The 13,217-nt window shown below is 41.8% G+C and overlaps 1 protein-coding gene across 7 annotated transcripts in view; it reads left to right on the top strand.

The window, feature by feature from the left end:
• The first annotated feature begins 390 nt into the window (after positions 1–390).
• The window catches only part of ATP11B (ATPase phospholipid transporting 11B (putative)), a 67,106-nt gene continuing 54,279 nt past the window's right edge, over positions 391–13,217 (top strand). For all 7 annotated transcript variants that reach the window (XM_033006431.2, XM_033006427.2, XM_033006430.2 and 4 more), the window contains exon 1: positions 391–665. In XM_033006431.2, the coding sequence (XP_032862322.2) occupies positions 639–665 (27 nt within the window). In that variant the 5' untranslated portion in view covers positions 391–638. The remainder of the gene's footprint in view (positions 666–13,217) is intronic.

Here is a 13,217-nt window from a genome sequence, read left to right on the forward strand (position 1 = left end):
TGAACGTTTGGCATTTTTTTTTTTTTTACAGGGAAGCAAAGATAAAAGCAGTGAAGTTTTGTGACGTGGCTTCATTTCACGAGAACAAGGGGGGCTCGGAGGCGCTGAGGGGCGCGGAGACCCGACGGGCTGCGGCTGGAGCCCCTGTTCAGGAAGGGTGGGATTTTTTTTCCCAGGCCGCCCCCGCCCAAGTCCCTGTAGGAGGCTGCTTGGACTCGGGTCACTCGGACCCACGTACGACCCTTGTGACCCAGAAGCAGTGGGGAAACCAGGACTGGCAATGAAGGGCCGGGGCGGCTCAGGCCCCTCCGCCCCCTCGCCCCCCGCCGTCGCCCTCACCTCCAGCCCCCCTTCCCGCCCGCCCTCAGACGTCACTTCCTGGGGGCGGGGCCGGCAGCGCAGCGAGCCGCGGGGTGTCGGCGGCGGCCCTGTGATGGCGGCGGCGGCGGGGCGCCGGCAGCCGCGGCGGCTGGGAGCGCCGGGGGGGCTGTGCCGCTCCTAACTCGGCGTCGGGCCCCTGCGCCATGGGGAGGAGCCGCGGCGGGCGGCTGGCCTGAGGTCGGCGGCGACAGCGGAGGAGCGCGGCACTGCCGAAGGGGGGGGCCCCGCCGCGGGGGCCGCGACCCGCCCCGCCGGGGATGTTGCGGTGGGTCCGGCAGCAGCTGGTAGGTGACTCGCGGCTCCGCGGGGCTGGGTCGCGGCCGGGGGCTTCACCGTCACCCCGCGCACCCCCTCGCCTCGGCCTGGCTCGGCTCGGCTCTCCGGGGCGGCCCCGGCCCGATGCCTCTGCCCGGGCCGCTGTTGCTGAGGGGACCCGGAGGCGCGGGCGGGAGGGCTGAGGGGGAGCAGGGCCCAAGGGTGGGAAGGAGGGGGGGGAGACCTTCCCCCGCCGCGAGCGGGGAGCGGTAGGGGACCCGTAGGCTTCGCTTGGATCGTTACTGTCGTTTTATTAAATGTTATTTTTAAGATGTATCGGAGGATTTGGGGTATTTCGGGATTTTTTTGCGTGTTTTTTGTTGTTGTTGTTTGTTTGTTTGCTTTGGTTTGTTCGGGTTATTTTTTCCTTGAAAGCACGTCCCCTTACCTGTGGCCCCGTTTGGGAAAGGCTCCCCAAACTACTTTTCACGGAGGAGTGACGGTGTCTTTTTCTGTGGACCGACACTTCAGAGATTTGCTGGCCTCTCCTCCTCCTTCACGTTGCGAAATCTTCTAAGGCTTTTCACCCCATGCGCGTCTCCCTCGTTTGTTTCCCCGTACCTGGGAGCTGTGCACCCGTTGCTTCTGCGTGTGCGTTAAGGCTTCGAAAGTGATGAGCAGTGGAAGAAAAACATCCGTGAAATGCTTTTCGCGGGGGAAACCACTTGAAAAAGGCTGCAGTTGGAGGGCGCCTCCCTCTAGACAGGCGCTCCTTGCTGCGCTTGTGCTGTGGCGTGCGAGGGAAATGGGGTGGCCGTGGCTGTAGTGTCTGTGGTGCCGTATCAGCGAAGTACATTGAGTTTGACTGCTTTGATTTGAAGTTGTTGGCTGGCTTCCTGCCCCCTCCAGCATTATTTCTCTTGCATTTTCTAAAAGGGAGAAATTCCTTCTAAATTATGTATTTACAAACTTACTTTTTTCCATTCATTGGCAATGCCTTGCATCATCAGTGTTGCTCAGGTTAGTACCAGAACTACATTAGATAGGTTAGATTTTTACATTGTAACGGTTAAAGCTTCTGTCTCACTAATGATTTGTTTAATTTGTTACATCACTTCTTACAAAAAAACCCCAATTTTTTTTGTTGTGTTGTTTGTTTTGGTTTATTTTTTTTCATTTTCTTCCCCTACCTCCTTTCCCATGGCCCACAGATTTTCCCATACCTGTGTCCAAAGCACAGAGTTTGTGCTGATGGTCTCAATGCCAGTTTGACAGGGCTCATTAATTTGGTCTGACCCCAAGAGTCATTGACCTGGAAATTAATTGCTCTGTCTGAGCTCTGACTGCACTCTTCTATTAGTCATACATGTGTTTTTTAGAATAAATGCTGATTGGCGTAACATAGTTATCATTTTTCACTTTGAAGGTGGCTTGAGGTTTGTGTGTGTGGTTTTTAAAGCAGGATTATGTTGTCCACTGTAGAGTTTAGATTAGACTGTATCAGTGCTAGGAATTCATGTATCAGGCATGATTGCTTTTCCCCCTGTGAGTACACTGACTAGCTTTCCAGAAATATGTTTGCCCTTAATAGAAAGTAAAAGTTTGGTGTAACAAGATGAGCCATAAACCTGGCACTAAGAGGTTTTTGTTCTTCTACAGGAAACTCTTTGTTGGGAAAGTAAAACTTGCATTGGTTTTGACAGGGAAGGATTAGTGTAGTAAAAGAACAGGATAATAAAAAGTGTACTTGAACAGATGCTTAAATATGGTACTAAGGAAAAAAATCTTGTAATGATACATGTTTTGCCTTTTCTATAAACCTCACTGTTTGATGTTAATGCCCTGGTTGTTTCACAGCTCATAAAGATGAAAGATGGTCTAAGGAAGGTATCACACTGCATGTTTCTTCAAGGGACACTCAGAAAACTCATCCTTGTGTGTAATCGGTTTAACAGAGATCCCACCGTGTTTGCTTCTTCATATGTCTGTGATGCTTAGGTTCTGAAAGAACGTCAAAAGGCCGAGAACCTGGGGAAGGATGCTGAGAGAATAATCAGAGCAAGTTGGAAGAGTGGGGTGGCAGAAATACTTTAATCAAAGGGTGGCAAAAGCTGTGTCTGTTTTATTTCTGATAGAAGAAGATAAGAACGTGCGGGTTTGGATGCCTTTAGAGCATGTATTTGTAGCTGTGCTTGATGTGGTAACAGGTTTTGAAAAAAGTGTTCTCTTCCATACAGGAGGGTTGGAACCCGGCAAGTGCGTGGGAGTGATTTAAGTGAGATGTTGTAGTCGCACAAAAGAAAATCTTTGGTGTGCAGAAATGTTAGAAAGTAGTAAGGGATTGGGGAAAGGAGGAGGGACTGGTACTTTGCTGAAGGTGCTTTTAGGTAGTTATTAAGTACTCCCAGTATGAAACCAGTGAATGTTTGGCAACTTCTTGTTTGCTTAAGAGGACAGTATTTCATATGCTAATTACTGCCATTGACCTGAGTGTGTATGGTTTTGAGAGCTTGTGTTCTCAAGAGTTGTAAAAGAGGCAGGGGAAATGAAGCAGGTGGTCTTAGAAGTAAGTAATGAGAGGACCTGGTATGGAATTAAAATTATTTCGGTTAAGTTCTTTGAGTGGTGACTTTGCTATGCTTTAGTCTGTGAAGATCTATGCGTGACTTTACAGCTACATAAAGGGATGACTAGTCCTCTGAGAACAGGACACATACTGCGAATGTAAGTTTCTTCATTCTTACTATTGTCTTACAAGTCCAAAACAGTTTTCTAACTGAGCTATTACTTGTCTTTTCAGTGGTTTGTTGTATAATATAAATTGGTGACAGTAATACTGTAGCTCAGTCTTCAGTGCCTATGTGGGACTTACAAATAGTCAGTTTGGTTTGGTATCTTGGTCTTCAGTCCACTTTGTTTTCTCAGAAGCAATTAACACCACCCTACACAGACAGTTTATCAGTTTTTCTTTGTCTAATGCTGCCCCATACTAAATAAACTGCATAACAAATCATTAACAGCATGCAACTTTCTAGTTAATATTACTATATTGTAACATCATTATGTAGTTAATAGTTGGAAGTACTTAAATTTTAGTAATAAAAAAATGTAGAGACAAGTGGACTTACGATTCATTGCTTTGAATAAAATGCTGTGATGTTTTTCAAAGACAGGCTTTGAGCAGGAAAGATGCCCGAGTTCCAGCTCTGTTACCTTGAGATCTCAGAAAGGCAGTAGGCATGTGGATTTGCTGAGGGTTGCATAATGCCACAGGTATGGCCAGCTCTGCTTGAAAACAGCAACTGGGTAAACAACAGTTGATAGGAAGCATCATTAATATTCAGTAATAGTACAATACATTTTATTTGCATTTCCATATGATGGGTTAGACTACATAGCTAATCTGTGTATAGCAGAGCACCATTGTGGTTCTCCTGGACAGATTTGTGAAGTACCAACACAAAACAACAGTAGGAAGTGGCATTTGTAATGCTCAGTGACTTTCTGTACTACTTCTAGCTTGACAGATTTATGACAGTGCACTGTGCTAATGTCCTGATGGTGTACATGGAGTGTAGGAGCTGTTGCAGTGGTATTAACAGAAAGTAATGACAACATCAGTTGTCTGGCAAGAACTGTGGTAGAATACCCCTGTATGTATGATCATAGCTGCATAATTTTGAACTATTATTCCTGTCAAGTGAAGAAGGGTCCCTTCTAGTTACTCTTATGTGGAGTCTGAGCCTTTTGATCTGTTATCTAGCAGTGCAATTATGTACAAAAGATACTGTGTGGAGAAAACCTGAGAGCTACCTGCCTGGTCTCCCTCTTATACATGACAGTTCCAGAGAAGCAGAGTTATGTTGTATTTGGCAGAGTATCTTCTTCCTATGGTTTAAGAACCTGAATTCTGATGTGCACTGACAACAACTTTTACATTACACAGAGCAAGGTATTGAGGTAAATGCAACTTTGATATTTAACCGGAAGTCAAAGAGAAAATGTGTAGATTAATTCCTGTGAATTGCTGTCTTTTTATTGGAAAACCTAGTTACCAGAATATTTTATTTTGTGGTTATAGGAAAGTTCAGAATGGGAGGGACATCAAGAGTTCACCTAGTCCCAGAGTTCTATGTAACAGTGAAAGGTGATCACAGGGAATGTTTTTGACTGTTTTGTGTTGGTTGTCCCTGTCACACTCCACACCCTCCCAAGATGAACAAGTGTTCATCTTTTGAATGCGTTCTAATGAAAAGTTTCTTCTACTAAGAAGGGAAATGGCCTCAAATAGATTGTCACTGGAAGACTGTATGTTTGGGATGTTCTTCCCTTTCCTTCCAGGTGTTGGTATCTGTTGATGTTCTGAGAGGGGCAGATGGCATTCTGTGATAACTTGCAGTTACTGGCATTTTGAACAAGGTAGACAGCATCTGATCTCCTTGTTTGCACAGACGTGTGTAGTATTTTCACTTAATCATTTCACAGAATTGAACCAATGCAGTTACTTCCCCCCTCCCCCAAATTCCCTGTATTTTTTGAATACTGAAAGTACCTCGAATTAATCCAATGACTGAGAATCATGGCTTTTGAAATCGCATTGCTTTTTGGAACACAATTTCCCCCCCTCTTTTTTTACTTGTCATTGAAGCCTGTTCACCTTTTCAGCTAAAATTAACTGGGTTTCTGTTATTGTATACTAGAAAAATAAATGCCTATTTGCTCAAAAGAGTTCCTCTGGTTCAGACAGCCTAGGAAGTACCTTCTGTGTTGTCACTGAAGGATCAGTGAGGTGTGTCTTAGAGCAGCCCAAAGGTTGCACTGCTTTGGTTAGAGTAGCTTGAGAACAGGGGGTTAATGACCCTTCTCATGTAACCTCACACAGGAGAAAATGTGGCCCGATTTTTTTGCTAGAGATAATCTGAGATCTGATTGACTAGTCTTCCCAGTGTGTTTGGGTCTTTTAACCTTCCTTTCTTTTTATATTCTGCAACTGCTGAAGGCTAATACATTTGCAGCACAGTGTGTTCCAGACTGTGCAGAACCTGGCCCTGTCTTCAGCCAGCTGTCCGTTCCAAATGGAGACATCCATTGTGCCCTGTGTGTAATTTTTAAGTCTTATGTCATAAAAATTAAACCCTAAATTTAAAAATTGCTTACCAAAACCTAACCAAACCAGTATTGACACTGTTTTTTTGTTTGTTTGTTTGTTTGTTTTTTTAAAAAAAAGACCATTTTAAAAATGGGAAAATCAGGGGTGTCTGTTGTGCTGCCTTTCTGTGAGTCTTGGATGTTTGACCTGTCTTGTCCCATCCTTTTTTTTTTCTTCTTTCCCTTAGCCATGAGCCTTTTAAGCAGCACATTTTTATTGTGCCAAACTTCCACTTGTCACGCAATAATATGCCCATTTTATTGACTCTGTGATATTCCTGCACTAGCATGGACCTGCTCCCTTACTAACTACTGTCTATTTATGTTTTATGTGACTGAGGGAGCAAAGTATTATTTTGTTGACAAAGGGTAAAAGATTTTTGTGTTCTGCTCAGTAGCTGGGATCTGGGGGTATAGCCAAAGTGGATGCTTCTTTGTTTATTGCTAGGGGATTGCTGCTGAACTCTGATTAGAAGGTAAAGTTCCTAACCCAAGGCAAGTAAATCTATGCTGAATTTAATAACATTCAACATGTGTTTTGGATATCATTGGTGATAATTTTTCTAGTTTTGAATGGGTTGGCTGAATTCATTAAAATTTTTGTTTGTGTTCTGGAGTTGGAGAGATGGGAGTTACAAGAGAAAAATATAATAATGTGTTTAAATTTCATTAAAAGCATCATGACTTGTGTCTTTCACTAGAGATCTGCTATCTGTTTTTCTTTATTGTGTTGTGGTGTCCTCAGTGGTTATGACTGTTTTTGAAACTATTTCTCCAGGAAAAGGTATCTACAGTATAACTCTTAGAAATGAAAGGATTTTTTTATCACAAAATCTGTTTGTAAGCCATCAGATCAGAACTGCAGCAAAATAGATCTGACAAAGTGCCTCTGTAAACACAAGGTCATATCTTCCAGCAAAACACAGGTGACACATTTGCGGCTAGACATTTTATTTTATACAGACCTCTTTTCAGCTGCTGTTGAAAAAAACCCACAACCACTTAGCAATAGTACAGACTGTGGTGGAAAAGATAGAAAGTAGGACCAAGAGCTACATAATGATTTAAAAAACAAAACCCTGCAATTCCTTGACCTCCCACATACTGTGACTTAAGAGGATTTTTTTTTTTTCTTGTTTACTTTGAGTAAGAATAAGCATGGGGAAGGAGAACTTTTCTGTAAATGGGAAGGAGAGATAATCATCTATACAAAAGGCAAGCTGTTTGTTTTTATCCTGAAATATTTTACCAGGGAAAGAAGTTTTATATGTTTTATAGCAAAAAGTATATTTTGTTATATGTTGTTAAATTTTGTTAGTCTTTTGCTATCGCCTTTGCACATTTTTGTGTCAGTTTTTATGGGTAGCTGTGCTAATTTTTGCAGATATTTACATACCTGTTTGGAAAAAGAATTGCAACAACTTGGAAACGAAGCTTAAGATTTAGCAAGCTTTAAGGATAAGCTATTTTGTAGACAAGTCTGAAAACAGGACATTCAACTGATACTTAGCTCATAAATCATGTTTGAAATGGAATTAAAACTTGAAGTGATATTTGCTGGAGTATACTCAAAACCGTAATGTTCAGTTTTCCAGAGCAGGTTTTATCAAAGCATATGAAAAGGAAGAGCTAGAACGAAATTATCTTCCTGTGAAATTTGTTGAGCAACAGCTATCGGAGCAATTGTCAGTGTAATTTTGGCACACATTTTGAAAAAGCCTTAAGATTTATTATCTAGGGGCAGTTTGGGAGGAAGAACTTCTAAAAAGTTTTTCATACTGAAGAAAAATGTGAATTAGACTTGCAGTGCAGGAGCTGATCAACGTAAGTCACTATTGACTAGTAGAATCAACCTAAATATTGAAAATGGTGGTTTTTCAATATTCATATGGGATAATGGTCATAGGCGTAGCCCAGAAGAGGAGCCCCTCATGCTTCTGTAAAATAGTTTAATAAATAACTCTTCAGAGCAGTGGGTAGACACCATTTCATTTTAAGACAATAGCACACATAGTATGCAAGCACGTGAAGGAATGCGATTCCTCTGTATTTGCCCTGTCATGGACTTAAATTTAAATGAAGCCAGGGACCATGCAGAAATAAAACCAAACCAAACCTAATTGTATTAAATGCTGTGGTTATTCAAATTATATGAAAGATTTGTGAATTGAATGTTTCATTTTCATTACTGGCTCTGTATTTCTTAGTGTGACTTTCTTTAGTAACTGCTGTTTCTGTGTGACTGATTATTGCAGAATTGTAGCACTTTCTATGTTCAAAGTACTTTATATATTTTGATCAGCATTCTTAAAAGTGGCTATTGGATTTTGAGATCTCAGTTCTTATTTTATAAAATACGATGCCCAATAGTTGCCTTCTGATGGGTATCTAAGATTACCCTTCAACTTTGAAAATATTTCCTATTCTCTCTTTGTGTGTGTCTGAGAGGGAGATGATATTGCAGATAACGGTAACTAATTGCTGAAGCACACAGAGGAAAACTTTAGTTCTGAAATTAAAACTGTGTAGTTGGGACTTCAGAGGCATCTTCATTCCCATGTCAGAGCAATAGGCTGCTTTGGGAATCATGGCAAAAGACCAAATGTTTTTGACCACAGATATTGTAAAGCCTCAACTTCACTTGGACCTTTTGGACTTTATGATAATGTGCTAAATGGCCACGCCTTTGAGACTGAGGCATGCTTCTTAGAATCTGAATGTTAACTAAATTGTTTTCTCTGAGTTGAATGCACATTTATTGTGAAGTCTGTTTTCTGTCCAGAAGCACCTGAGCAAAATTATCACTGGATCTGTTCATTAGTGATCATTTTCATAATCTATGTGTCTGAGTATAAAAGGAGCATCCTAAAATAAAGCAACAAGTGAGGAATGTTTCACAGGCATTTTGTTAATTAAATACATTGAGTGTAAGAGGATAAAAATCCTAATAATCCTATTGAAAAACTGTGAAGCTTGGAATTCTGTTGAAGACAGTCACAAAAGAGGAGCTGTTACAAAGTGTTAGGTTTGTTTTATCATACGAAGTCCAAAATGGATTATGCTTTGTAAATACTGTAATTTGGATTGTAGGGAAGGATAAGAAAGCTGGTTCCTTAATTGATGCAAAGTTGGGCTATTTTAAAATTAAGCAGTGTACCTAGATCTCTGTTAAAATTCTTTGCTACTAATGAAAACTGAACATGTCGTAGCAGTCTGAGTGTGCTGTGTTACCAAGCCTAGTTTGCCTGCTCAGCTCACTTTTCTGATTTTGTTGATGTTACAAGACCAGTATGTCTGACATCAGTCACCTGAGTAGAGAAACTGGCACAGGCAGTGTGTTAGCAATGAATGAGGCCAGTTTAGCTTGCTTGTTATTTTTGCAGATAAATAAAGAGAAGATAGATGATTTTTAACATTTTAAGTAGGGATTTTTCAGAGTTATTTTGGGGGGCATTTTGAGAAAATGAGGTAAAATAAGAACAACTTGAGCTTATGTAACCAGGACTACGTTCTGAGCACCAGTATGACTTTTCTAAATACAATACTAGGTATATTTGTAACTTTGTGAAATATAGGATTATTGCTTAATGATTTCTCAGGCCTTGTTTCCTAGAGTGTTTGTTTTCACAAAATAATGTAGTCTGGTTATATAGGTCTTTTATGAGGTTACAACATGATTTGTTATCAGATATTTTAAACAATTGTAGATGTAGTAAGCAGGAAGAAGAAATTGCATGAATAGTGCATGACTTTTAATACTGTTTTATTACTGTACTGCAATAATATTTAAAAGAGGATGAGCAAATTGCATGACACTGTAAACCTTAGGGTGCTTCAGCTGATTCGCTGCTTTAGCTGTTAGAGCAGTGTTTAAAATTGCTGTGAGAGGCTATTCCTTCCTTCACACTAACCTTTGATATGATAAACTCAGTTTGACTACTGCCCAGCTATATGACTGAAAAATTATTGGCTGACTGTTTCAAGTATAAATTCACACTGACTTTTGAAAATGTGCATGGAGTGTGTTTGTATCCTCTTATCTGACAAAGGGAGAAGTATTCCGTGTATATTCAGAAAAAAATCCAAAGCAAGAAAATCCATTTCCTCAAAACACCTTTAATCAAAATATATCTTAGCAGCAGTGTAATAGCAGGCTTTTGGGCTATCTGCCAGGAAATGTGGTGTTCTGTTTCTGTGGCCACTTCAGTCAGTCATCTCCCTAAGAAACAGGCTTCCTGAGACAGAGCTTTCTTCTGTTTATTAGTTTTATTAACTAGTATGTGGTGTCCAAAGGGCTTTTGGGGGAACTACTACTTTCCTTAACAGTGTTCAGTGTAGTTTTTGACAGGAGGAAGAGGCTCTAATAGAGACTTCCTTCTTTCAAACCCCTTTTACTGGTCACATAGCAGAAGTTCTTTGAACAAATACAATTGTGCCTTTTTTTCCCCCTGTAAAAGCTGTGAATAATGAATAAGAAACACTGAGAGATCTTGTGAAAGTATACTAGCTTTATGCAAATCATAAGGAAAAATCACTTGTCAGATGATTTGTAATTATCAATTCATGTATTGCGAGGCTTGAAACAGCAATTGATCTGCTGTGTGCTGGTCTCATGTTGCTTATCCTAGCTGAAAGATCTGCACATTTCTGCTGTCTTGCTTAAGAGTGCTGTAGAGCATGTGGGGAGGTTGTATGTGCATGCTGCCATAAGTTAATAGTGGTATTAAAAAAAAATAGTCTGCAGTGGATAGGGTATATTATATCAACAAGTTGACTGAGCAAGCATTTTTTCTTTCCTTTGTTTATGCTTGCAGGTTGTTGGGAGAGTAGTCTTATGCTTTGTAAAGTTCTTTTTCGTAGTACTGTTTCTCATTTGCTAACACTGCCTGTTTCTCCAGTTGCCTGATTTGTTGTTCATGCTAATAATGCTTCCTCAGCAGGAATATAAAACTCTTATTCCACAGTGAACCCTTTTGTTATATCACCAGGTTATTGGCATGACCATGCAATTATTTAAGGAACTGATACATCAAAAAGCAAAATCAAAAAACAACCCCAAACCAACCAACCAACAAAAGACCCACACCAAAACAAACAAAAAAAAAACAACTGGGAAAAAGGTGGGGTTTCAGTTGAATCAGAATTCCGGTCCAGTTTGCTGTACAGCTGCATGGGCAGTTCTCCTAGCACAGTGGTGGAGGTGGAGACAAAATGTAGGAAGGAGTTATTTGGAGGAGAGGTGGCTGTTGAAGCCCGTTTCTTTCATGAAAGAAATAGCATAAAATCACAGTCAAAAAATTCTCGATTCCCCAGGATATTTTCTATGCTATTTTAAAGGAGCCTAATTATTACAGAGGATGTCTTGTTAGTGTTCTAAAAGTTAGACAAAGATCACTGCTGAAGAGGTTTAGTAAAAATTACTTCAGCTTCAGTTAGTTATTACAAATTCATGGAAAAGGAAAACTGTAGATCACTTTTTATTATTCACCAAAAGTTGTTTTGGTTTGTGCTTTATAAATCAGCTAGACTCAAACATCTGTGTGTTGTATGTAAATGGCGTTTATTTAGACTATTTTCAGAAACAAACATGTCTAGACAGATAGGAGCAGCCTCACGTTCACAAGCCTGGGGACTTCAGCCACCCTGGTATCTGCTGGAGGGTCAGCACTGCAGTGCATAAGCAATCCATGAGATTACTGGAATGTGTTGATGATAACTTCCTTCTCCAAGTGATAGAGTAGCCAAAGAGGAGAGGTCCTATCCTGGACCTTATTCTCACCAACAAGGAGGGGCTGGTGGGGAGTGTGAAGCTCAAGGGCAGCCTTGGCTGCAGAGGCCATGAAGTGGTGAAGTTCAAGATCCTAAAGGTGGCAAGGAGGGCGTGCAGCAAGCATACTACCTAGAACTTCATGAGAGCAGACTTTTGGCCTCTTCAGGGATCTCCTTGACAGGGTAACATGGGATAAAGCCCTGCATGAAAGAGGGGCCCAAGAAAGCTGGTTGGTATTCAAGGATCACCTTCTTCAAGCTCAGGAGCGATGCATCCTGACAAAGAGGAAGTCAGGTAAGACCACCAAGAGGCCTACGTGGATGAACAAAGAGCTCCTGGACATGTTCAAACATAAAAAGGAAACCTAGAGAGGAAGGAAGCAAGGACAGGTAGCCTGGGATGAATACAGAGAAACTGGGTAACCAAGGATCAGGTTAGGAAAGCCAAAGCCCTGATAGAACTAAATCTGGCCAGGGATGTCAAGGGCAACAAAAAAAGCTTTTACAGGTATGTTGGTGATAAAAGGAAGACTAGGGAAAATGTGGGCTCTCTCTAGAAGGAAGAGGGAGTCTTGGTCACCTGGGATACGGAGAGGGCTGAGGTAGTCAACTTTTTTGCCTCAGTCTTCACCAGCAAGGACTCCAGTCACACCACCCAAGGTGCAGAAAGTAAAGGCAATGGCTGAGAGAAAGAAGAACTGCTCACTATAGACGATGAGGTTCAAGACTATCTAGGGAACATGAAGATGCACAAGTCTATGGGACCTGATATGCATCTGAGGGTACTGATAGATGAAGTGGATAAGCTGCTACCCATCATACTTGAGAAGTTGTGACAGTCTAGTGAAGGTCCCACTGACTGGAAAAGGGGAAACATAGTTCTAATTTCTAAGAAAGGGAAATAAAGAAGACCCAGAGAACTATAGGCCAGTTAGTTTCACCTCTGTGTCTAGCAAGATCATGGAGTAGATCCTCCTGGAAAATATGCTTGAGCACATGGAAAATTAGGTAACTGGGAGACAGCCAACATGGCTTCACTGAGGGTGAATTGTGCCTGAAAGATTTGGTGGCCTTCTATGATGGGATTACAATGCTGGTGGACAAGGGAAGAGCAACTGATGTAATCTACCTGGATTTGTGCAAAGCATTTGACACTGTCCCACATGACATTCTCATCTCTATATTGGAGAGGCATGAATTTGACAGATGGACCACTCGGTGGGAAAGGAATTGGCTCGATGGTTGCACTCAGAGTTGAGGTCGACAGCAAGATGTCCAAGTGGAGAGCAGTTGATGCATGGCATGGTGCTCCTCAGGGGTTGGTGTTGGGACCAGTGCTATTTAACATCTTTGTTGGTGACATGAACAAGAGGGTTGAGTGCACCCTCAGCAAGTTCACCAATGACACCAAGCTATGTGGTGCAGTTGACATGCTGGAGGGAAGGGATGCCATCCAGAGAGACCTGGACAGGCTGGAGAGGTGGGCCCATGCAAACCTCATGAAGTTCAACAAGGCCAAGGGCAAGGTCCTGCCCGTGGGTCGGGGCAATCCCAAACACAAACCCAGGCTGGGCGAGGAGTGGATTGAGAGCAGCCCTGCAGGGAAGGACTTGGGAGTAGTAGTGGGTTCAAGGCCAGGTTGGACAGGGCTTTGAGCAACCTGG

The sequence above is a fragment of the Tyto alba genome, unplaced genomic scaffold, assembly GCF_018691265.1.
Source record: "Tyto alba isolate M040663 unplaced genomic scaffold, T.alba_DEE_v4.0 Super-Scaffold_10, whole genome shotgun sequence".
Classification (NCBI taxonomy): domain Eukaryota; kingdom Metazoa; phylum Chordata; class Aves; order Strigiformes; family Tytonidae; genus Tyto; species Tyto alba.